At 36.1% G+C, this 26,935-nt stretch overlaps 1 protein-coding gene across 6 annotated transcripts in view; it reads left to right on the plus strand.

Annotated features, from left to right (window-relative positions):
- The window catches only part of TC2N (tandem C2 domains, nuclear), an 81,145-nt gene that overhangs the window by 39,805 nt on the left and 14,405 nt on the right, over nucleotides 1-26,935 (plus strand). For 4 of the 6 annotated variants that reach the window (XM_021941476.2, XM_003902171.5, XM_017961483.3 and 1 more), the window contains exons 2-8: nucleotides 9,090-9,211; nucleotides 10,509-10,742; nucleotides 21,096-21,263; nucleotides 23,011-23,102; nucleotides 24,315-24,390; nucleotides 24,970-25,070; nucleotides 25,469-25,585. In XM_021941476.2, coding sequence (XP_021797168.1) covers nucleotides 9,145-9,211; nucleotides 10,509-10,742; nucleotides 21,096-21,263; nucleotides 23,011-23,102; nucleotides 24,315-24,390; nucleotides 24,970-25,070; nucleotides 25,469-25,585 — 855 coding nt within the window. In that variant the 5' untranslated portion in view covers nucleotides 9,090-9,144. Of the gene's footprint in view, nucleotides 1-6,894; nucleotides 7,407-9,089; nucleotides 9,212-10,508; nucleotides 10,743-21,095; nucleotides 21,264-23,010; nucleotides 23,103-24,314; nucleotides 24,391-24,969; nucleotides 25,071-25,468; nucleotides 25,586-26,935 lie in introns of those variants that run through there. The other 2 variants (XM_021941477.2, XM_021941475.2) reach the window with 2 other exon arrangements.

Below are 26,935 nucleotides of genomic sequence, written 5' to 3' on the forward strand. Positions count from 1 at the left end.
AAAACAACCAAAGTAACTAAAGAAAAGGAAATTGAGTGTATAAAATTTATAGTATACAGAATAATGGCCTCCCAAAGATTACCATGTCCTAATTCCCAGAACCTGTGAATGTTACCCTGCATGGAAAAAGTGACTTTGCAGATGTGATTTAGGATTTTGAGATGGGGAGATTATCTTGGATTATGGAGTATCCAGGTTGGCCTAATGTAATTACAAAAATCTTATTAAATGAAATAGAGATTGTAGGAGATTCAGAGTTAGAGAAGACGTGACAATGGTAGCAGGGGTCAGAGAGACTGGAAGATGCTGTCTTGTTGGCTTTGAAGTGGAGGAAGGGGCCATGAGGCAAGGAATGCGCGTTTCTTCTAGAAACTGAAAAAGACAAAGGAATGGAATTTCCCATAGAGCCTCCAGAAGTAATGCAGCCCTGCCAACACCTCTACTTTAGCTCAATGAAACCCATTTCAGACTTCAAACTTCCAGAACTGTAAGACAGTAAGTTTATTAAAGCCATTAAATTTGTGGTAATTTGTTGCAACAGCAGTAGGAAACTAATACAATATCCAATCTATTGGAGGGAAAAAAATGAAGATCATAAACACTCAGTCAATCCAAGGAAGGATGAAAGGAAAGAAAAAGAAACAGAGAACAAGTAGGACAAATAGAAATCCCAGGATAAAATATAGGTTTAAATTAAAATATATATCAGCCAGTTATCTTAAATATAAATGGAATAAATATTACAGTCAAAAGACAAAGAGTGTTTATCTGGACTAAAACACTTCAACTAAATGCTGTTTATAAGAGACATATCTAAAATATGAGGAGACAGAAAGGTTGATAAACAAATGGAAACAGTAAACAGAAAAGGATATTCCATACAAATGCTATCTAAAAGAAAGCTACATAGCTATATTGCTATCAGACAAAATTGTTTTTAGGGTAAACACATTTTTAGAAATTAAAAAGTTACCATAATGATATAGATTTAAATCACCAATATGTTAAAACAGCTTTAAATCTTTATGACTGGACTAAATACAGTTAAAATACAAATAAATACAAAGATTGTCAGAGTGGATAATATAACACAATCTAACTACGTACTACTTATAAAAGGAACCTTGAACATAACACAGAACGATTGAAAAGAAAGTGATGGAAAGAAGATATAACATGCAAATATTAACTGAAAGAAATTCTAGTTATATCAGACAAAGCCAACATTAAGGGACGTATTACTAGAGATCGAAAGGGAGATTAATAAATTTGTATGCACCTCATAAATTAGAATCAAAATATGTGAAACAAATCTGATAGAACTAACAGAAGAAATAGATATATCCACAGTCATAGTTGGAGTTTTCTTTTTAGATGCTAATTCTTTTTTTTTTTTTTTGAGACGGAGTCTCGCTCTGTCGCCCAGGCTGGAGTGCAGTGGCCGGATCTCAGCTCACTGCAAGCTCTGCCTCCCGGGTTTACGCCATTCTCTTGCCTCAGCCTCCCGAGTAGCTGGGACTACAGGCGCCTGCCACCATGCCCGGCTAATTTTTTGTATTTTTTACTAGAGACGGAGTTTCACTGTGTTAGCCAGGATGGTCTCGATCTCCTGACCTCGTGATCCACCCGTCTTGGCCTCCCAAAGTGCTGGGATTACAGGCTTGAGCCACCGCGCCCGGCCTAATTCTTTAATTTTTTGTAGAGATGGGGGTCTCCCTATATTGCCCAGGTTGGTCTTGAACTCCTGGACTCAAATGATCCTCCTGCCTTGGCCCCCACAAAATACTGGGATTACAGGCATGAGGCACTATGCCCTGCCAAGATACAGAAGATTTTAACATGACTAACAAATTTGATTTAGTGATGTACATGGAGCATTGCACCTCAAAGTTGCAAATGTACATGGAACATTTATTAAAATTGATCATATACTATGCCTATCATTGATCCTATACAATTTCCCTGATCACAGTGGAATTCAGCTATAAATCAATATCAATAAGATAGCCAGAAAATCTAAATTAAAGAAAAACAAAAGAATAAGGCAGATGGAGAACTGAAATAGGGCTTTGTTATTAATAAAGCTAATATGGAAGAGTATGGCATGTATCTGCAGGCAAGTAGTTTTTCTAATACAGACAAATCTGTCTCAAAGAAACTAGAGACATTCCCACCCTAACATAGTTCAAAGGCGCAGAAGTAAAAAAGAGAAATGGTGTGTTTCTAGCACATCAGGTAGTTATGTTTTGAAGCTTGGTATTTGCAGAAGGAAGTAGTGGAAGATGAGCAAGAGAAGGGTCACATATTGTATTTAGCAGAATAAATTTTATCCTGAAAGTGACAGAGAGACATAGCATTATTTAAAGCAGATGAAGGACCTTAGCAGCACAGTGGGGGGATAAAAAGAATTTGAAAGGCAGACCTATTAGCTGGCTCTCTGTAATTTGGGATATCATAACATCTGAATCAAAACAGTCAAATTGAGAATAGAAAGGAAGGTGTGAAAATCACTAGGATGGCTGGGCGCGGTGGCTCACACCTGTAATCCCAGCACTTTGGGAGGCCGAGGTGGGTGGATCATGAGGTCAGGAGTTCAAGACCAACCTGGCCAAGATGGTGAAACCCCGTCTCTACTAAAAATACAAAAATTAGCCGGGCATGGTGGCGGGTGCCTATAATCCTAGCTACTCGGGAGGCTGAGGCAGGGAATTGCTTGAATCCGGGAGGCAGAGGTTGCAGTGAGCCGAGATTGCACCACTGTACTCCAGCCTGGAGGACAAAGCGAGACTCCGTGTCCCCCACCCCCCCCCCAAAAAAAAATTACAAGGATTAAGGCACTCTACTCAACAGAATTCTAGCCGTTGCCTATTTCACAGTTCACCTTCTAACCACTCTTTCTGTTGCTTGGTACCTTGCAAAATAATGCAAAGTGGGTACAACTCAAAATCTTTGCAATTTCTGGAATGCTCCACCATCAAGAACTTTGCTAGCTGATCCTTTCTTGTGTTTATGTTCCAGCTGGATTGTTAACCTCCTCAGAGAAGTCTTTTCTGATTATACAAAGTTAACATTAGTTCCTCTTGAATCCTGGTTAATTTTCCTCATTGGATTGAATGTATCATATGTTTGTCTATTTTTCTGTTTGTCTCCCTCCTCTGTGGTAAGCTCTTCAGAAGCTTGTCTGTCTTGTTCACTATTTTGTCTTCAGTGCCTAGCACATTGCCTAGTACATAGTAGATGCTCAATAAATGCTTGTAAGTAAGTGAATGGATGAATTGGATGTGTGGATTACGGGAGCAGAAGGACTCAAGAATGGCACTTATATTTCTGGCTTAGTTATTAGCTGGATAGTGGTACTGTAGTAGGAAATTCCAGAGGAAAAGCAGATTTGCAGGGGAAAGTCATGATGATGTACTGTCCTTCATTTGTGAGAATACCATAGGCAGGGCTGTTCCTAGACTGTGTCAGGCCAGCATAGGCAAATAAGCCCTTTGGGAACCCCAAACAGAGAGTGATGTTAAAAGTATTTTAACAACTTGTCCTGCATGACCACTGACCATAGTACTGGAGCAGAGTCATGGAGGCCCCTGCTTTCTCAGACATTTACCTCAGGGGTACATAGTGGGGAGTTAAAGTGACTAGGGTGCTTATAGCTTTTATCTATTGATATGGAAGTATTTAAGTCTTTTTACAGTCTGTCCTCATACTAGAATGTTCTAGCTAAATGTCCTCATATCATTCCTGGCATTGGGTAAAGTGCCTAGCATGAATCAGATCAGTTGTAAGTAGGATCTGATAATAATAAATATAATAATGATGCTGCTGATGGCAGCAAACATTTATTCTTAAAACAGCCCTGCCACTAGTTTTATACTTTATGTGCATTACTTTGGTTGATCATCACAATAACCCTAAGAATTGTTTTTGTTGTTGTTGTTGTTGTTTTTGTTTTTTAATTGATGAAGAAGTTGAAGGTTAGATTAAGTAACAGATTTAAGGTCATATAGCTAATAAGTGAAAGTTACAGGATTGGAACCTAGGCAGTATACTTTTAACCATTTATATTTGCTTTTCCTTGTTGCTAAAAAAAGCAAACATGTGGCTATATAGATAGCCAGCACATAGTCTGTTAACCTGACTGGTCCTGCCCTTCTACCCATACCCTACCTAAAGCAATGTGGTATGATAGAAAAAGTTGTGAAGCTTAGGGTTTGGTTCTAAACCTAACATTATCTAGTTGCTTGACTCATTATTTTCTTGGGTAGAATTAGAAGGACTTTGATAAAATGATTTCTTCTTTTTTTTTTTGAGATGGAATTCTGCTCTTGTTGCCTAGGCTGGAGTGCAATGGCATGATCTCAGCTCACTGCAACCTCTGCCTCCCGAGTTCAAATGATTCTCCTGCCTCAGCCTCCCGAGTAGCTGGGATTACAGGCATGTGCCACCACGCCCGACTAATTTTATATTTTTAGTAGAGATGGGGTTTCTCCATGTTGGTCAGACTGGTCTCCAACTCCCAACCTTAGATGATCCGCCCGCCTCAGCCTCCCAAAGTGCTGGGACTGCAGGCATGAGCCACCATGCCTGGCCCTGATAAAATGATTTCTAAGCCTTCTGCTCTGTTAATGTTTTTGAGGCTTCTTTTTCTGTTAATGTTGCATAATTCTGTTTATGTATTATTTTGTTTCAGGTTTATTGAGGTATAATTGATATGTAGTAAGTTACATATACTTGAAGTCTACAATTTGATGTTTTCATTTATGTATGTACCTATGAAACCATCACCACAAATCAAGATAATGAGTATAGGCTGGGTGCGGTGGCTCACGCCTGTAATCTCAGCATTTTGGGAGGCCGAAGCGGGCAGATCACAAGGTCAGGAGATCGAGACCATCCTGACTCACACGGTGAAACCCCGTCTCTACTAAAAAATACAAAAAATTAGCTATGTGTGGTGGTGGGCGCCTGTAGTCTCAGCTACATGGAAGGCTGAGGCAGGAGAATGGCATGAACCCAGAAGGCGAAGCTTGCAGTGAACCGAGATCGTGCCACTGCACTCCAGCCTGGGTGACATAGAGAGACACCGTCTCAAAAAAAAAAAAAAAAAGGATAATGAGTGTATCACCCCCACAAAGTTTCCTCCTGCCCCACCAAGTCCTTCCTTTCTGTCCCTCTCTGCCCTTTGTCTCCCCACTCCTCACTCTCCCGAGGCAGCCTCTGATCTACTTTTTGTTACTATTGATTAATTTCCATTTTCTACAATTTTATGTAATTTGAATCACACAGTGGAGTTCAGCTACAAATCGGTATTAATAAGATGGCTAGAAAAGCCAAGCTGGAAGGGATTTTGGTAGAGATTGTGTTGAATCTCTAGACCAATTTGGGGAGTGTTGCCACCTTAGCAATATTAATAATATTAACATTTTAATGATATTACATCTTCCAATCCATGAACATGGGATATCTTCACAATTATTGAGCTGTTCTTTAATATCTTTCAGTAATATCTTGTGGTTTGCAGTGTGTAAGTCTTTTACTTCGTTTCTTAAAAGTATTTGTATTTTAGTTTTTTAAAAATGTTATTATGAATGGAATTGTTTTCTTAATTTCATTTTTGGACTGTTCATGGTTAGTATATAGAAATATAATTAACTTTTATATATTCCTCTTATATCTTGTAACCTTAGTGATCTTCTGATAAGTTTGTTAGTGAATTTCTCAGGTTGTTTTTTTTTTTATTTACAAGATCTTGTTGTCTGTGAATGAAGAGTGTTTTACTTCTTGATTTCCCAGATGAATGCCTTTTACAAAATATTTTTAGCCTAATTGCCCTAGCTAGAATCTCAAATACAGTGTTGAATAAAGATAGAGAGAGTAGAAATTTTTTTTTTCATGGCTTTAGAGGGAGACTTTCAATCTTTCAGCAGTTCCTGTGATGTTAACTATAGATTTTTCATAGATGCTGTTTATTATGTTGAAAGATTCTCTTCTATTCTCAGTGTTTTTATCACGAATATTGGATTTTGTCAAATTTTTATATCTATTGAGATTATCCCATAGTTTTTGTCCTTTATTCTGTTAATATGATGCATTACATGAATTGATTTTCAGATGTTAAACTAATCTTACTATCCTGGGATAAATCCTGCTTGGTTATGATATATAAATCTTTTTATATGTTTCTGGATTTGACTTGCCAGTATTTTGTTGAGGATTTTGTGTGTATATTCTTGAGGGGTATCCATCCTTTTATTTTTAACTTATCTGTATTTAAAGTGTTTCTTGTGTAGGCAGCATATACTTGGATGATACTTCTTTATCCAGTCTGGCAATCTCTGCCTTTTAATTGGCCTATTTTAGAGCATTTACACTTGTGATTCTTGATATAATGAAGTTCAAATCTATCATCTTGCTATTTGTTTTCTACTCTTCCTATCTGTTCTTTGTTCCCCCTTTCTTTTTCTGCTTTCTTTTATTAAGTGAGTATTTTTAGATTATTCCATTTTATCTCCTTTGTTGGCTTATAAGCTGTAACTCTGTTTTCTTATTTTAGTGGTTGCGTTAGGGTTTATAGTACATATCTTTAACTTTCTACAGTCAGTCCTCAAATGATATGATACCACATCACATATACTATAAAAACCTTATAATTATTTACTGTTATTTCTCCCCCTGGGCTTGGCGCTTCAGAGAGAATTTTGGCAGTACAAACAAAATTACATATATACACCTTTTGACCCCATAGTCTTATCTCTAGGAATCCATCTTACAGATATATACTGAGAAATATCTGAGAAATATGTTTGCACAAAGCTACTGTGGCACTATTTCTAATGAAACAATTTAAAATTTGATCTTAATTTCAACAGAACAGCTATACAAATTGAGACCATAGGGGAAATTTGAACAGTGAACAAGTAGTTGATGGCATTATTTTACACACGATAATACTATTATGGTTATGTTTAAAAAGAGCAATGTTTTAGAAATATTTGATATGTTACCATTCATTACAGTTACTGTTTGTATTAATACTTGAAATGATTCACCTTCAGCCAGTGAGAACCCCTTGAAGTTAACTCCTAAGTCCTTTGCCACATCTTTTAGAGATCATTATTTATGTATTTATGGATGAAATTATATGATTAGAATTTATTTCAAAATAATCCAAAGGACAGGGTAAATGGGGAGGCAGAGATGAAATAAGATTTGCCATGAGTTGATAATTATTTTAATCTGAGTGATTAAGGTTTTGTTATACTTCGCATATATTTAAAACCTCCTGTGAAAAACGTATGGAGTTTTTTTAAGTAGGCATAAATGAAGAGAGTGCAAATAGAACAAAGGCACTGAGACCAAGGACAATAGGAAATTGGACATGAAGTTCTTACACATTTAATTTCCTGGTAAATATAAAATAGACTTCCTTTATTTGCACTATGTCTTATTTGTAGTGTCTTTTTGTATGTATGTGATGTAGTGCTTAAGGTATACTTTTCTATTAGTGTAACTCTAAAGATTAAAATAATTCATGAAGTATGCAGTTTATTTGTTTATTGGTGCCCGTTATAGGGCCTTTGAATTACCAGAATAATTGATCTGGAGGAAGTGAATGTTTTCTCACACTTTTTATGCAGTGCCATGTTTTCTTTTAACTTTTGCTTGGACATAGATTTAGATAGATTAGGTGAAAGAGAAAAATTGTTTTAGTTATACTGTATGTGTATTTATTAGAATATAATAATGAATAAACTTTCCTTTAAGATACTTAGTTTCTTTCCCTATCAGCTTTTTAATTTCGTCTCCATTTCTCCTAGTCTGTTTTTATTTATCCCTGTATTCTCCTACCTCTCTAACCCTATCTCCTTTACCACTCTCTCTCTACATTTTTTAAATATACTTTTTCTTTACTTTTCAAATTGACCAAATTGTATGTATTTATTGTATACAATGTGATGTTTTGAAGTGCCTATCCATTGTGAAATGATTAAATCTAGCTAACATCTGCATTACCTGGCGTAGTTATTTTTGTGGAGAGAACATTAAACATCCAGCCTTAGCATCTCTCAGGAGTACCACAAATCTTCATTAGCTGTATTCACATGGAGTACAATAGAGCTATTCAACCTATTTCTCCTATCAAAACTAATTTTGTGTTCTTTGACCAGTGCTCCTAAATTTACTCTGCTTCTCTATCTCAATCTTTTTCCCCTTTTCTCATCTTTCATCCTTTTTTCAGTTTATAACTTTCACTGTTTCTTTGAACATTTTTTCATCTCTTTTCTTTTACATTTTGTGTTTTCCCCCTCTCCTTTTCTTACCTCTTTCTCCATCCTTCTTTTTCTTCTTTGATTTCCCTGCCCTTTTGTACCTCTCATCTTGCTCTCATCTGCATTTCTCCTTCCCTCTCTCTCCGCTTCATTCTACTCTTGCCCTCTTTATTTCTTATCTCTCTCTCTCTGCCTCAGTTCACTCTCTCCTGCTGTCTAGTCTCCACTCTCTATTTCTAGGTTTGCCCCTGACTTTTTTTTTTTTTTTTTTGACTTTTCCCTTTTCATCTCCCTTCCCAAACATTTCTTCCTAATTCTGTGTGCTCTTGTCTTAGGTTCTTGCTGTTTTATCAGCAAATGTCCGAGTTTACCGCTTTCTTTTTTCTTATTTCTCTCTTTTTTTCTTTGTTTTTCTGTGTTTCTTCCATGTTGCTGTTCTTTTTCCACACTGTCCCTTCTCTCTCTCTCTCTCCCCCTCTCTCTCTCTCATAAACACACCCCCCCCCCTTGTTACTCTGTCTCTCCACTCAATCTTCCATCTTATTTTTCATGAAAGAAAATTGAGAATGGAATTTTTCTTTTTTTCAGATTTTAATATTGAGATTGTTCATTTAGTAATTTTTAAACATATAATTTTAATAACTTATAAATAAGTTATACAAGATTTCATATGGTTAGAAAAATCTGTCTTCCTCTTAAGTATTTTTGTTTCAGAATCCTCATTATGTCTTAAAAAGACGGATAATGTGGTTTATTTAGTAATATCTAATGGTATTAAGCATGACAAGCAGGTTAACTTGTTTTCTATTCTACCAACAGATTAATATTAAGATTGGAAGTTTGTATCTTTTGCTGGATATTGGAAATTGAAGTAATGGCAACAGAATTTATAAAGAGTTGCTGTGGAGGATGTTTCTATGGTGAAACAGAAAAACACAACTGTGAGTTTTGTTTTGACTTCAGTAACATTTATGTAGCACCTCCTTCATTTGTGGCATTTTGTAATACAAAGAATTAGGCATGTTTTCCAACTTCTTGGGGGGAGGCAGAAACATAAGGCACACTAAGTAAATATTCCATAACTTCAAGTAGTCTGGAGCATAGGGGAGAGAGAGATTAATTCAACCCAGGGCATATGTAAGATATTACCATAAAGAAGATTGCATTTGCCATGGAAATCTGAATAGGAATTTAGGAAGCTAGTTAGGAAGAAGGAAGAGAAGCTGAAAATTGGACATGGGCATTACAGGTGGATGAAATAGTACAGGCAAAGGCAGGGAGGGAAGAGAAGTGTGTTTGGGAGACAACATATTCTGACCAATGTTTTGATTTAAATAGAGACAATCTTCAGTATTTATATAACATTAAAAGTGTCTTGAATGAATGAATGACCAATGGGGAAGAGACCCATAACTATGAAGACTCAAATTTATTAAGGACCCCTGGAGAGTTCTTTTTCTATTGCATGGCTTCCTTAACTCTTCTCTGGCACTTTTATTTCCTAATCTGTAGCAGAGCTTCATAGTATATTTGAGTATGAAGGCTTCTTTTTTACATTAAAACATTTCATAAATTTCTACAGAATAATACTTGTACTTTCAGTCTACAGATAGCATTATATATATATATATATATATATAGAATAACTTACCTCCCATCTTAAATCATGTAGCTTAGGAATCACATATGATTCTAAAGAATGAATAAAATGGGTCATAGAAGCTATGACTGGGGTAGCTGCTATTATGAAGTATATCTAGGGTCAGAGTGCATTTTATTTTGTGATTTGGTTGTGATTTTTATAGGCTTGGGAACCTTTAGCTTCCTTGTAGTGTTGCTCTATGTAATTAAGACTGATGTTAACCGGTAGTACTGACAAGAATTGCTTTTGTTGGCAGTAGTTTTAAATGACTAGATTTTTACTCGAAAGCACTGCTGACTACAAAATAAAATTGTTTTCTGTCTATGAATTCTTGTGGGAATAAGACTTGAAAGCAGCTTTTACCATTATGATAAGTTAATGCACTTTAACAATAGTGTATTAATTGCTCAAATACTGTCTGGACAAAATTAATGTAGATTCCATAAGTGTTTGGTAAGAACCAAGAGTAGTTTATATGTCAGGAATTTTTTCTAAAATGGTTAAATAAATATTGAAGTATGCTAGGTTTAGATTATTATATGTAACCTATATTCATATTTGTAACTTTTTTCTTTTCTTTTTTCTTTTATGTGCAGTTTCTGTGGAAAGAGATTTTAAAGCAACAGTCCCACATAGTCAAAATGCTACTATCTCTGTACCTCCATTGACTTCTGTTTCTGTAAAGCCTCAGGTTGGCTGTACTGAGGATTATTTGCTTTCCAAATTACCATCTGATGGCAAAGAAGTACCATTTGTGGTGCCCAAGTTTAAGTTATCTTATATTCAACCCAGGACACAAGAAACTCCTTCACATATGGAAGAACTTGAAGGTAAACAATAAAATAGCAGGATTTAAAAATCTGTATGTAACATATAAGTGCTGTTATTTTGCTTTTATATATTTTTTTGAGGTGGAGTCTCACTCTGTCGCCCAGGCTGGAGTGCAGTGGCCGGATCTCAGCTCACTGCAAGCTCCGCCTCCCGGGTTTTACGCCATTCTCCTGCCTCAGCCTCCCCAGTAGCTGGGACTACAGGCGCCCGCCACCTCGCCCGGATAGTTTTTTGTACTTTTTAGTAGAGACGGGGTTTCACCGTGTTAGCCAGGATGGTCTCGATCACCTGACCTCGTGATCCGCCCGTCTCGGCCTCCCAAAGTGCTGGGATTACAGGCTTGAGCCACCGTGCCCGGCCGCTTTTATATTTTTAATACAAAATTCATATAAAATTTTTTTATTTTACTTTTTATATTTTGCTCTTTCTGTAGAAGAACTTAATGTGCAGTAGTTTTAAAAGGTCCCTTTTTGAAATCTGATCATAATACAATAATTTGTATGTAGATTTGGCCTTTTTTCAAGAAATAGTATATAATTGGCCCTCCATATCTGTGGGGTCCACATCTGTGGATTTAACCAACTGCAGACCAAAAATATTCAGGAAAAAAAAAGAATGATTGTGTCTGTACTGAAAATGTGCAGACTTTTTTCTTGTCATTTTTTTCCCTGAATAATACAGTATGACAACTATCTCAACAGCCTTTACATTAGGTATTATAAGTAATTAAGAGATGATTTAAAGCATATGGGAGGATGTGCATAGGTTGTGTGCAAATACTACACCATTTATATAAGGGACTTGAGCATCCATGGATTTTGGTATACATGGAGGGCTGGAACCAATCCCCCACATATACTGAGGGATGACTGTAATTAGAATACCTCAGTTATCCGTCACATGTCTAGAATGAAAAAGTAAAGGAGTTATTTTGTATTGGTTAGTAAACATAGAAAACATGTTTCTTATTTATTTAATTTTCTAATATTTGGTTAATAGTCACTTTTCCTTCCCTTCTTTCTTCACCAGTCTTTACTTCCCAGTCTAAATAGTTACTTGAATAAGATAGATCCATTGGCTGAATGTGGCTGATGTAGAAGCCAAATTATTAGAGAGAAGATGAAACAACATGTAGCTCTTGTCTTGTTTTTTTTAAAAACAATTTGTGTTAGTCCATTGAAATACCGTAAGTCACAATGGCTTTTTTACACTCAAAATTTTATTAGAAAAATTTCAAACATATAGGAAAATTAAAAAAAAAAAACTTAATAGTGAATACCTGTATGTCCACCACATAAATTCTGCCATTAACGTTACTTACTATACTTGCTTTATCAAATATCTGTCTACCTATCCATTCTTCTATCCATTAGTAATCCACTTTTTGGAGAGGAATGAATTTCAGAGTAAATTGAAGACACCAATATATTTCCTTGCAAGTGCTTAAACATATATATCATTTACTGGGTCCAACGATCTCTTTACAGTTTTCTTCTTTTGGCATAAATTTTACACACAACAAGCTGCCCAAGTGAATGTCTGTAGAATTTTGTGTGTATTTGTTGAATTTTAAGTGTATATTTGTTGAATATTGACGAAAGTATCTGTCAGTGTAATCCAAATCTCTATCAAGATCTACAATATTTGTCCAAATATTTTTTGTCTTATCTTCTCTCTTTTCTTCTTCTGGGATTCCAATTATACCTATGTTGAACCTTTTGATATTGTTCTATGTGTCTCTGAGACTTTTTTTTTTTCCAAGTATCTTTTTTTCTCTGTTCTTTAGATTCAATAATACTGATCTTTTTTTCAAGTTCACTGTCTCTTCTGTTATCTTTAGTCTGCTGTTAAGCCTATTCATGAATTTTTTATTTTAGACATTGCAATTTTTAGTTCTAGAGTTTACATTTGGTTCTTTGTTATAGTTTTCCTCTACTGCAATTTCTTATTTTTACATTATTGCAAACCTATTTTCTTTTATGTTTTTAAGCTTTAAAATCTTTATCTGCTAATTTCAGCATCTTGGTCATCTAGGTTTGGATTCTGTGGATTGCCCTTTTTCTTGAAAATAGATCACATTTTCCTGTTTCTTTGTATATGGACTAATTTGGGGTTGTATTCTTGATATCAATATCAAAAATATTGAATGTTACATTGTGGAGACTCTAGATTCAGTTATATTTCTCTGAAAAGGTTCCTCCTTTCCTCCCTTTCTCCCTTCTTCTCTTCTTCTCTTCTTTCATCCCTCCCTTCCTCCTTCCCTTTCTCCTTTCCCTCCTGATATGGTTTGGATGTTTGGCCCCACCAAATTCATGTGATTCCCAGTGTTGGAGATGGTGCCTGGTGGGAGGTGTTTGGATCATGGGGGCAGATCCCTCATGAATGGTGTAGCACCATCCCCTTGGTGGTAAGTGAGTTCTAGCTCTGAGTTCATGTGAGATCTGGTTGTTTAAAAGAGCCTGGCACCTCCAATGCCCATCTCTTGCTCCTGCTGTTGCCATGTGATGTGCCTATTCTCTTTTTGCCTTCTGCCGTGATTGTAAGCTTTCTGAGGCCCTGATTAGAAGCAGATGCTTGCACCATGCTTCCTGTAAACCCTGCAAAGCAGCGAGCAAAGGAAACCTCTTTTCTTTATAAATTACCCAGCCTCAGATATTCCTTTATAGTGACACAAACAGACTAACACACCTTCCTTCCCTTCCTTCCTTTCTTTCTTCCTCCCTTCTACCAGACAAGTAAACTGATTGGACTTAAACTACAAATCTTGTCTTGGGTGGCAGCTCTTGGGTGGTAGTTCAGAGATGAGACAGATATTTGAAAAGGCTTTATTTACAGAATTTTGGAATCTCTCCTTTCCAGGATTCCCATCTTACTTTCCTGCAGCTCTGATTTCCTTGAACTCTACTTTGTGCCATTACCTTTTTCCCCAGAGTCATCTCCTGTCCAGATTTGTATTATTTTCTTTACTCTTCATTGCTTTCAGGGTTTTTGTTTTCTTGCTTTGTTTTAGTTTCAATCTAGAGTTTATTGTTACCTACAAGAGAGTTGGGTCTGGTTGGAGTGATTTTTTAATTTAAATTAGACTTTAAATTAAAATTTGGTTTTTTTGAGACAGAGTCTCACTGTGTTGCAGGCTGGAGTGCAGTGGCGTGGTCTTGGCTTACTGCAACCTCCACCTCCTGTGTTCAAACAATTCTCATGCCTCAGCCTCCTGAGTAACTAGGACTACAGGTGCATGCCACCACACCCAGCTAATTTTTGTATTTATAGAGATGAGGTTTCATCATGTTGAGCAGGCTGGTCTCGAACTCGTATTCTCAAGCATTCCACCCACCTTGGCCTCTCAAATTGCTGGGATTACAGACGTGAGCCACCATGCCTGGACCAGTTTTAATTTTTTAAAGAAGAGAAAAGATGAACCCAGTGCCTGGCCTATCATCTTACTTTGCGCATATCAATAGTGTTTCTCAAAAATAATTTTAAAAAGTTCTGGCTTACAGAATACGTAATCAATTGATCTTTCTCTTTTTTTCATACTTGTTAACAACATTGGGATTAAACCACACAGTCTTATAAGTTGTTTTATCCACATAATATATTGTGAACGTTTCATATTTGTGGCTTTTTGATGAATACATAGTATTTCTTCATATGGATATATGATAATTTGTTTAATGAATTTTCTATTATTAAATAATTTTGAGTTTTTACTCTATTATTTTCATAATCAGAAAAAAGATAAGAAATATCCACCTGGCAGTATGTGATGGTTTTTCTTATGTTCTTGACATTGTGCTCACTAGAAAACATTGCTTTTTGAGTTGAATGAGGAAGAAATTGGTTAACTCCTAAATTATAGGTCCACTGAAGAAGTGGTAAAACCATCTGATTTTTATATATTAGAGAGAAAATTACTTTTATTAGAGTCAAGAAAGTAAGGTGGTACCTAATTATAGAAGTTAAATATGTTTATGTGTGTATGCATATGTGAATGATGGGTTGAGAAAAGAGAAGATTTTGAGTGAATAGGGCAGACTGCTATCAATAATGATTAAAATTGTGTTGCAAGCACAGTCATGAATCATTTAACAATGGGGATATGTTCTGAGAAATGTTGTTAAGCTATCTTATAATTGCATGGACAATGTAGAGGCACTTACACAAACCTAGATGGTGTAGCCTACTAAACACTTAGGCTATATGGATACCTTATTTCTCCTAGGCTACAAACCTATACAGTATGTTACTATGCTGTATACTATACTGAATACAGTATTCAGTACAGTAAAAATATGGTATAAAAGATAAAAGATGATACACCTTGTATTAGTCTGTTTTCACGCTGCTGATGAGTAACATACCTGAGACTGGGTAATTTATGATGAAAAAGAGGTTTAATGGACTCACAGTTCCATGTGGCTGGGAAGGCCTGACAATCATGGCAGAAGGTGAAAGGCATGTCTTACATGGCAGCAGGTAAGAGAGAATGAGAGCCAAGCGAAAGGGGAAACCCCTTATAAAACCATCAGATCTGAGACTTATTCACTACCACGAGAACAGTATGGGAGAAACCACCCCTATGATTCAATTGTCTCCTACCAGGTGTCTCCCACAACATGTGGGAATTAGGGGAGCTACTATTCAAGATGAGATTTGGATGGGGACACAGCCAAACCATATCACTCGGCCCCTGGCCCCTCCCAAGTCTCATGTCCTCACATTTCAAAACAATTATGCCTTCCCAACAATCCTCCAAAGTCTTAACTCATTTCAGCATTAACTCAAAAGTCCACAGTTCGAAGTCTCATCTGAGACAAAGCAAGTCCCTTCCGCTTATGAGCCTGCAAAATCAAAAGTTAATTACTTCCCAGATACAATAGTAGTATAGACACTGGATAAATACACCCCTTCCAAATGGGAGAAATTGGCTGAAATGAAGGGCTAAGGGCCCCATGTTAAGTCCACAATCCAGCAGGGCAGTCAAATCTTAAAGCTCCAGAATGATCACTTTTGACTCCATGTCTCACATCCCGGTCATGCTAATGCAAGAGGTGGGTTCCCATAGTCTTGGGCAACTACACCCCTGTGGCTTGGCAAGGTGCAGCCTCCCTCCCAACTGCTTTCACGGGCTGCCATTGAATGTCTGTGGCTTTTCCAGGTGCACAATGCAAGCCATTGGTGGATCTACCATTCTGGGGTCTGAAGGATGGTGGTCCACTTCTTACAGCTCTACTAGGCAGTGCCCCAGTGGGGACTCTATGTGGGGGCTTCAACTCCACATTTCCTTTCCATACTGCCCTAGCAGAGGTTCTCCATGAGGGCCCTACCCCTGCAGCAAACGTCTGCCTGGCATCCAGGCATTTCCTTACATCCTCTAGGTGGAGGTTCCCAAACCTTAATTCTTGACTTCTATGCACCTGCAGGCTCAACCACATGGAAGCTGCCAAGGCTTGGGGCTTCCACCCTCTGAAGCCATGGCCCGAGCTGTACCTCAGCTCCTTTAGCCATTGCTAGAGCAACTGGGATGCAAGGCACCAAGTCCCTAGGCTGCACACAGCAGGGGGGCCCTGGCCCTGGCCCATGAAACCACTTTTTCCTCCTGGGCCTCTGGGTCTGTGATGGGAGGGGTTGCTGCAAAGGTCTCTGACATAGCCTAAAGACATTTTCCCCGTTGTCTTGATGATTAACATTTGGCTTATTGTCACCTATGCAAATTTCTGCAGGTGGCTTGAATTTCTCCTCAGAAAAATGTGTTTTTTTCTATTGCGTTGACAGTCTGCACATTTTTTGAACTTTTATGCTCTCTTTTAAAACTGAATGCTTTTAACAGAAGCCAAGTCACCTCTTGAATGCTGTGCTGCTTAGAAGTTTCTTCCACCAGATACCCTAAATCATCTCCCTCAAGTTCAAAGTTTCGCAAATCTCTACAGCAGGGGCAAAATGCCACCAGTATCTTTGCTGAAACATAGCAAGAGCCACTTTTTCTCCAGTTCCCAACAAGTTCCTCATCTCCATCTGAGACCACCTTGGCCTGAATTTCATTGTCTATGTCATTATCAGCATTTTGGTCAAAGCCATTCAACAAGTCTCTATGCAGTTCCTAACTTTCCCACATCTTCCTGTCTTCTTCTGAGCCCTCCAAACTGTTCCAACCTCTGCCTGTTACTCAGTTCCAAAGTTGCTTCCACATTTTTGGGTATCTTTACAGCAGCACCCCACTCCTGGTACCAATTTACTATATTAGTCCATTTTCATGCTGCTGATAAAGACATACCCAAGATTAGGTAATTTATAAAGAAAAAAAGGTTTAATGAACTCACAGTTCCACGTGGCTGAGGAGGCCTCACAATCATGGTGGAAGGAGAAAGACACATCTTACATGGTAGCAGGCAAGAGAGAATGAGAGCCAAGCAAAGGGGGAAACCCCTTAAGAAAATAAAACTGTCGGATCTCTTGAGACTTATTCACTACCACAAGTACAGTATGGGGGAAACTGTCCCCATGATTCAGTTATCTCCCACCAGGTCTCTCCCATAACATGTGAGAATTATAGGAGCTCAATTAAAGATAAGATTTGGATGGGGACACAGCCAAGCCATATCACACCTTATAGGGCATTTACCATGAATGGAGCTTGCAGGGCTGTAAGTCATTTTGGGTGAGTCAGTGTGTGAGTAGTGAGTGAATGTGAAGACTAGAACATTACTGTATACTACTGTGGATTTTATAAATGCTGTATGCTTAGGATATACTAAGTTTATTAAATATGTTTTTTTTTCTTCAATAATAAATCACCCTTAGCTTACTGTAACTTTTTTACTTTATGAACTTTTTTTGTTTTGTTTTGTTTTGAGACAGAGTCTCACTCTGTCACCAGGCTGGAGTGCAGTGGCATGATCCTGGCTCACTGCAACCTCTGCCTCCCAGGTTCAAGCGATTCTCCTGCCTCAGCCTCCCAAGTAGCTGGGATTACAGGCATGGGCCACCATGCACAGCTAATTTGTATTTTTACTGGAGACGGGATTTCACCATGTTGGCCAGGATGGTCTCGATCTCTTAACCTCATGATCTGCCCACCTCGGCCTCCTAAAGTGCTGGGATTACAGGCGTAAGCCACTGTGCCCAGCCTAAACTTTTAAATATTTTGAAACTTTTGACTTTTTTGTAATAACACTTGGCTTAAATACAAACACAGTGTGCAGCTATACAAAAATATTTATATCCTTACTCTATAAGCATTTTTCTATTAAAAACTTTTTTTTTTACTTCTTAAACGTTTTTGTTAAAAACGTAGACACAAACATCCACATTAGCCTAGGCCTACACATCTTGATGACAATCATTGCCATGTCACTAGACCATAAGAACTGTTCAGCTTCATTATAATCTTATGGAACCACTGTCGTATATGTGGTCCATAGTTGATCACAGTGTTGTTATATGGAGAATTACTGTAATTTTAACCTTTGAAGATATTACCTTTATGTCTACGTATTATTCCCAACATGATTATTAACCTTGAAAGGAATTTGACCTATATTTTATCCTTTTAAAATTATGAAATACTATACACATAGAAAAATGCACAAAACAGAAACATATAGCTCAGTGATTTATTACAAAGCAGAAGACCCATATAGGTACAACCTAGGTAAAGAAATAGAGTAGCACTAGTAACCCCAAAGCTTCTCTCCATTTTTTTTGCCTTTCAGTCACCCTAGAGTGTTCAGTGTCACAACTGTTACAATCGTGACTCTCTTGCCTTTCTTCTTACCACCTAAGCTCATATCCCTGAATATTGTAGTTTAATTTTTTCTGTTTTCTGAACTTTATATAAAATAAACAATTTATTCAGTCTGTATTCTTTTGTTTATGGTTTTCTCATTCAACATTATGTTTTTGAGATTCATTCAAGTAATTGTCAGTAGTTTTAGTTTGTTTTTATATCTGTACAGTAAGTGTATATTATAATTTGTTCTGTATTCTAAATGGCATAGTGTACAGTAGTGTTTCTGTGTAGCATACTATAAGGTATTTTTATGTAGTAAGTATATACTATATCCATTTTACTGTTGATGGGATTTTGAGTTTTCCAATTTTTTGGCTATTATGGGTAATAATACTTATGAACATTCTTTTTTTTTTTTTTTTTTTTTTTGAGACGGAGTCTTGCTCTCTCTCCCGAGCTGGAGTGCAGTGGCCAGATCTCAGCTCACTGCAAGCTCTGCCTCCCGGGTTCACGCCATTCTCCTGCCTCAGCCTCCCGAGTAGCTGGGACTACAGGCACCCGCCACCTTGCCCGGCTAGTTTTTTGTATTTTTTTTTTTTTTTTAGTAGAGACGGGGTTTCACCATGTTCGCCAGGATGGTCTCGATCTCCTGACCTCGTGATCCGCCCGTCTCGGCCTCCCAAAGTGCTGGGATTACAGGCTTGAGCCACCGTGCCCGGCCAATACTTATGAACATTCTTATACCTATCTCTTGGTGCACATGTACAAGCATTTCAGTTGTGTATATGTTCAGAATGGCTTGTTGGGTCATAGACTATCAATATCTTCAGCTTTAGAAGAAATTGTCAAACTCTTTTTCCATAGTGATTATATCAATTTACATTTCCATTAGCAGAGTATGATTGTTTACATTCCTCTACTTTCTTGTCAACACGTGCTATTGTCAGTCTTTTTACTTTTAACCATTCTGGTGAGTGTGTAGTGGTATTTCCTTGGGTTTTCAGCTTATTTTTTCCTCATGACTAATGAGATTGATAGTCTGTCTTCTGAAGTGCCTATTAATGTCTTAAGCCAATTTATATATAGTCTCTTCTCTCTTTTTCTTAAATTGATTTGTAGGCGTTCCTCATGTATTCTGGATATGAGCCCTTTATGGCCATACCACCCTGAATGCTCCTGATCTCATCTGATCTCCAAAGCTAAGCAGGGTCGGGCCTGGTTAGTACTTGGATGGATATGAGCCCTTTGCCAGTTATGCTTGTTGCATATATCGTCTTGCACTCTGTGGGTTACCTTAAATAGTCTTTGACAAATGGGAATTTTAAATTTTAATGCAGTTCAGTTTATTAAAATATGTCTATGATTAGGCTGGGTGTGGTGGTTCATGCCTGTAATCCCAGCACTTTGGGAGGCTGAGGCAGTGGATGACTTGAACCTGGGAGTTCAAGACCAGCCTGGCCAACATGGTGAAACCCCATCTCTACTAAAAATACAAAAAATTAGGCAGCATGGTGGTGGGTGCCTGTAATCCCAGCTACTTGGGAGGCTGAGGCAGGAGAATAGCTTTAACCCAGAAGGTAGAGGTTACAGTGAGCCAAGATTGTGCCACTGTATTCCAGCCTGGGCAACAGAGTGAGAATCAACTTCAATAAATAAATAAATGAAATTATGTATATGATTGATGCTCTTTATGTTCCATTTAAGAAGTATTTCCCTGTCCTAAGGTCATGATAACTTTCTTATACGTTAACCTGCATATAGAAGCTTTATTGGTTTGCCTGTAACATTTAATTTAGATCTACAGTCCCCGTGGAACTAATTTTTTGTGAATATGTTTAGTTGAATGCAGGCTTATTTTTTCCCTATTGATATCCAGTTGTCTTATCACCTTTTAGTGAAAAGATCATTCTTTCTTGTGCTGTGCCACCTTAATGATAAATTAAGTGTTCATGAAATGGGTATCTGTTTCTGGGCCTTCTCTTCTTTGCCATTGATCTCTTTTTCTATCACTTACCAATATTAGATTCCTAATTCCCAGTAGAGCAAATCTTTCAGTCTTGTTTTTCTTCTTAAAGATTTAGTTTTTGGTTATTCTTGGTCTTTAGTGTTTCCATATAAATATTTTTAATTTTTATTTTTGCTATTTGATTTCCAACTTAATTGCATTGTAGTAAGAAAATGTACTTTGTATGATTTCAATCCTTCCAAATTTGAGAGTTTCTTAGTGTATCTCAGCATGTGGTCAATTTTAATAAATGTTCTACGTCTTCTTGAAAAGGATATATCCCGCCTCCCCACCCGATCTTGTAATTTAAAACATGTTCTATATGCAAGTAGAAAAATAAGAGGAAACTCAGATCACAAAATACAGAATTGTCTATGGGGCAAAGAAAAATGCCAGAAATATACCAAACTGTCTTAAGTGCAGGCTTCATGGCTGATCCTTGGCATAATACTTCACACAGAACTTCCTAAATATGTGCTGATATTTTTAGCTATCAAAGGCATGTGATTTAGTATTACTTGAGACAAAATATTTTTTCTTTTGCCCTGGGTGTACCAGCTGTTGGCTAATAACTCCAAGAAAAGGATGTTATAAACTTTTAGAAACATTTGCTTTCAGCATCTGCCAGAGCATCTTTTGGAGATCGAAAGGTAGAACTTTCCAGTTCATCCCAGCACGGACCCAGCTATGATGTGTATAACCCATTCTATATGTATCAGCACATTTCACCTGATTTGAGTCGACGCTTTCCTCCCCGTTCAGAAGTGACGAGACTGTATGGATCAGGTATGAAAATTTTTTCTGCTTTTCCTCTTTGTGTTTCTCTTTAAGAAATTTAGAAATCAAATCTAAGATCTGGGAATAAATGGTTCTTACTATTAAAAGCAATTTAAAAATAAGAAAAAAGCAAGCTTCATAAATGTGATAAACATTATGACATCTCTGTAGTATTATATCTAATATGAAAATTGAAAGGTTAATGAGTTACATCTGTTGGTAGTTCTACATTCCATTTAATTTTCCTTTTTTTGAAAGAAGCTTTGGTTCAAGAGCTCTTTTGTACAACATGGAGACTATAGTTAATTATGATATATTCTTGAAAAGTGCTGAGAGTGGATATTAGGTTTTCTCAAAACACTTTTTGTTATCACTCAAAAGTGATAACTGTGAGGTAATACATTTGTAAATTAGCTAGACTTAATCATTCTGCAATGTATATATACTTTAAAACATTATGTTGTTCATGATAAATACAACAAAAGAGAAGGGAGTTAGCTGCATACCAGGTACAAGGGAAGAAAACACGAAAAAGCAAGAAGTTTAGTTTTCAGATTATTTTGTCTTTTTGTTGTTGTTGTTGTTTTGAGACAGAGTCTCACTTTGTTGCCCAGGCTGGAACACAGTGGTGCAATCTCAGCTCACTGCAGCATCAACCTCCCAGGCTCAAGTGATTCTCACACCTCAGCTCCTCATCACCCCTGCCCCCCACCCCAGAAGCTGGGACTACAGGCACGTGCCACAACACCTGATTAATTTTTTTTGTATTTTTTGTAGAGACGGGGTTTTGCCATGTAGCTGAGGTTGGGCTTGAACTCCTGGGCTGAAGCAATCCTCCTGCCTTGGCCTCCCAAATTGCTGGGATTACAGGCATGAACCGCTGCACCAGCCCAGATTATTTTGTGTGCATTTCACTTGTCATCTGTATATTCATAAACTCTATAACAGCTATTTGTACATAGATATTTGTACTAAATATGGTAATATTTTTTCATTTTCTGTATTCAGTGAAAACGATGAATTTAGAAACTCATAGTGTGATGGGAAATATAAACAAAGAAACTGCTTAAGTGATTATAGAGCTTTTGTAGTTTCATATTTGAGACTGTGTGAATTAGAGTCTACCATGTTCATCTGTGATTCACAAAATTCTCAATTTTTCAGGGGATATATCTATATCTATATCTATATATCTCAACCACTGAATTTAGGGTGAGGTACTGAAAATAAAGAAGAAATACTTATTTAAGGGCCTGCCTTGCGTTCACTACTGTGCTTGAATATATAATTGGCATACAAAGTTCCTTTCTTCACAAATCTTACAGTGTAGGAGGGAAACTAAAAATACAGACTAGAAATATAGGAGCACATGGGATTGAGTATTGATTTTTAAAAGTAATACGTACTTATTAATAATAAATAATTGCATTACACTTAATACAGAGTATTTACTCTTAGATTATTTTTATTGGATCAAGGAATGGGGAATGTAAAGAAAAAAGTGAATTTTCCCTGTTTGATATTTGATGTGGATATGAAAATGTGTTGTTTGATTTATGTTGATTTCTGTTTCGAACAAAAATAAAATAACTGAAAAAAATTTTTAAGTTAAAAAATATTTTATTAGAAGGCTTTATCTCTTCTGTAGATTTACACATAATATTCATGATGTATTGCTACAGAGATTTATTCATGGTAATTAAGTAGAATTCCAGTGTTTCTTAAAAATATATACTTTTCTCATATCCCTTTGTAGTTTGTGATTTAAGGACCAACAAACTTCCCGGTTCCCCTGGGCTAAGCAAATCTATGTTTGATCTTACAAGCTCATCTCAGCGATTCATCCAGGTGAATTAGCTACATAAATTTAATTATACGTGATAATTTCCTTTCAAATTAAAAATTCAGAAATGTGTGAATTACATTAGGAATATGTTGTATATTTTTTGTAGATGTATCTGTTCTGATATCTGAAGAATAAATAATTGATATTTCCCATGTGCATTATTTTAGAAAGCTGTTGTTATTTGATTGCTAAAAGGCAGTAGTTTTTCTTTTTTCAATAAATTTTCTATCTCAGTTGGTATGCTCTCAGGGAACCTTGAAACAGTTAGTATTTAAAATGGTATAATTAAAAGTGCTTATTAATTTAGCTTTTCTTACCAAATATAATCAGCTAGTTATTAAAAATTATATTTCTTTTGAGATGTAGGACTTTATTCACTAATATTAACACTGCATCCTCTTGGTTTTGAAAAGGAATTAAGAATTATTTTGATGTTTTAAAAAATGTTTCTTTTTTATTACAAGTAAGCTGTAATTATTTAAATTAGGAAATAGAAGTAAGCAAAGTAGAAAGACAAATTCCTGTATTTCCTATAACTCAGAGTAAATGCAATGTGAAAATATTGTTATATGTACTCATGGTCTTGTTTCCATGTGAATACATATACATATATTTTATAAAATGGAAATATGTTCTAGATAATCCTTAATCCTCAACTGAGTTAACTTTTTATAGATTTAAATTTTTATAGCAACAGTTGTTTAACATGCATCAGAATTGTTTGGAGAGCTTGTTAAAACACAGGATGACAGGCTTCATCCCCAGAGTTCTTAATTCAGTAGCTCTGCAGTAGGGCCTGAGTTTGTATTCCTACCAAGTTCCAAATGATACTGATGCTGCAGGTTCAGATTGACTATGCTTTGATAATTGCAGCTTTACAAGTTTTTCCATAGCAGGCTATTTCTAAATAAATTCTCATTTTCATTAATACTCTCAGGTATGAAACCTAAGCAGTAACATCTTTCTCCTTATTACAAAACCAAATAAAAAACTGCAAAGGCTTTCCAGTATATTATCTTGTAAGATGTTTAAGATATTCCTAACAAATGCCAAAACCTTTTTTTCTCTTTCACTACCTGTAAGTGGGAAATTCTGACCTGTAACACTGTCAAAATAGCATGCAGTTTGTTATGAGGATGGATATTGAGGCATATGTATCAGAATCCTTAAGGTTTCATATGTAATTTCTGACTAAAGAATAATTTTATTTATAGAGACATGATTCATTGTCCAGTGTACCCAGTAGTTCTTCTTCAAGGAAAAATTCTCAGGGGAGTAACAGAAGCCTGGGTAAGGAATAAAGTATCCTATTTTTAAACTCTTAAGATAATTATTTCTAGTAACTTGAAATTGTATATAAGGTGAAAAACTCTAGATGATTATATCTACTATGTTGATATAATAAATTAAGTCTAAATAAAACTATGTTGGTAGTGTTATCAGCATATGGATACTCAGGTCACATGGTACATTTCTCAGTGTTCAGGTACAAGTGTGGCTTTTTAAAAAGTGAAGCAGCTGAGTATTTTTTGTTTGTATTAAAGTGTGCTGGTGAAGGAGCCTCCAGAAGAATACAGTGTTAAGGCCATATATATATTATTTGGAAAGATTTCTCTTAGTTTTAATGTAAATCCCTTACTGCAATTGGGTTAAGTTTTTAAACCCATGAGACCTTTTTATAGTATATATCTTCCCTCTAGTGCATCAATGAAAACATTAAAGTGTGATTTTTGTCTTCTTAGATTGTGAACTTTAAAAAATAATTGTAGCATTTAAAAATTGTGCTCTTAAAATTGGATTGTATCAAAGCTTAATTGGGTTAGAAGGATTGCATGGCATTTGAAACATCTTTGTCCTTTTATAATTCAGATACAATTACTCTATCAGGAGATGAAAGGGACTTTGGGAGACTGAATGTGAAATTGTTTTATAATTCTTCAGTAGAACAGATCTGGATCACAGTTTTACAGGTAAATTAGTATAGTTAATACCAGCTTTTATTACAAAATTGAATATTTAGACATTGTAAACATTTACTGTTGCCCTTTTCTGGGGAATGGACCAGTGACACCTTTGAAATTTGGAATTCTTTAATATTTTTACAGAAAATAGTATTTAATAAAGCATCTAAGAAAAAAAAATCTGTAGTATGATGGAAGTTTGTGTGCTTTTAAGCTCAAGAGGAAAATTGACATGACATCTAGAATATTATATGTCAAAATTTGCTTAATGTGGATGCAACATGAGGTCTCAGTAGACAAGTTTATTTTTACAGTTTTTATCTAAAGTCAGTACCTCAAGAAATACATCAAATGTTTGTATTGTTGGATCCTTTGTAAAATTCAAACTGTATTTTTAATTTTTTTAGTGCAGAGATTTAAGTTGGCCCTCTAGTTATGGAGACACTCCTACTGTTTCTATAAAAGGAATACTTACATTGCCCAAACCAGTGCATTTCAAATCTTCAGCCAAGGAAGGTTCCAACGTAAGTGGCTGTTTGTGTTTGAATTTCTTTTCTGTTTTTCTTATGTCACTTTTACCCATGTAAACAAATCAGAATAAGAAAGTCTTTTATCTCAGGGAAACTACAACTATGTATTGTTGCTTTTTCAAGACAACTTTGAGTCTCTAAAATATTTGGTATTTCATTGTCTAGTATTAAGATGCATTTAAAAAGAACATCTTATTCACTAGAATATACAGAAGATGAATAATATCTAAAAAACCTATTTACTTTTCTTGTGTGAAATGAAATAAATCTTGGCTTCTGTTTCCCCCAACCCACTTTGGCCTTGAAAAATAATTTCATGATTGCAATGAATTTCTTTTAAATACTTCCAATTAGTATAACAGAAGGACTTACGATCCTGAGTTTGGTTTTGTAGATTCTAGATTTTACATTAATTTAAATACATGTTCATTTCTGTCGTTTGTTATAGGTTAAAAGACTATTGTTTTTCTATGCAAATGAAAATATATCTTCTAAAAGACATCATTTAAAAATAATATTCAAATGACTAATAAACATATAAAAAGTTTCTTCTCACTATTAATCATAGAAATACAAATTTAAATTGCATATTGCTTTCTGTTTCTTCCTCTTTCTTTCCTTTCTTCTTAGAATTAGGAAAAATTTTACAGGTATTCTAGAACATACAACTTCTTAGAAATTATCTTGACACTACATGTCAAAACCTTAAAATATTTATACTTTTAAACAGTAATTCTGCTTTGAAACTGGAAATTATTTTTGTGGAAATAATCTAAAATACAAACAAAAATATATAAAATATTCTTGGAAGTTTTGTTTGAAGAAAAATTGAAAAAAGTCCAAACGTCATACAGAGGAATGGTTGAAAAACCTAATGGTGTACCTATGTGCATTGGTTTCCTAGGGCTACCATAACACAGTACTGTACCACAAACTGAGTGACTTACAGCAACAGAATTTTCTCTCTTGCAGCTTTGGAGAAAGTCCAAAATTAAAATGTCAGCAGTGCTGATTGCTTCTCTGAGGGAGAATCTGTTCCATGCCTCTCTTCCAGTTACTGTGATGGCCAGCAATCCTTAACATTCCCTGACTTGTAGATCACTCCAGTCTCTGCTTCTGTCTTCACATGGCATTATACCTGTGTTCTGTGTATTCTCATGGCCATCTTCTTAAAAGGATACCAGTCAGTAGAGGTCCACCCTACTTCAGTGTTACCTCTTCTTAACTTCACTGATCACGTCTACAGTGACCCTCTTTCCAAATGAGTTCACATTCTGAGATGCTGGGGCTCAGGACTTCAACATATCTTTTTTAGAAGGGTGTAATTCAGCCCATAACACCATG

This window comes from Papio anubis, chromosome 7 (genome assembly GCF_008728515.1).
Source record: "Papio anubis isolate 15944 chromosome 7, Panubis1.0, whole genome shotgun sequence".
Taxonomy (NCBI): Eukaryota; Metazoa; Chordata; class Mammalia; order Primates; family Cercopithecidae; genus Papio; species Papio anubis.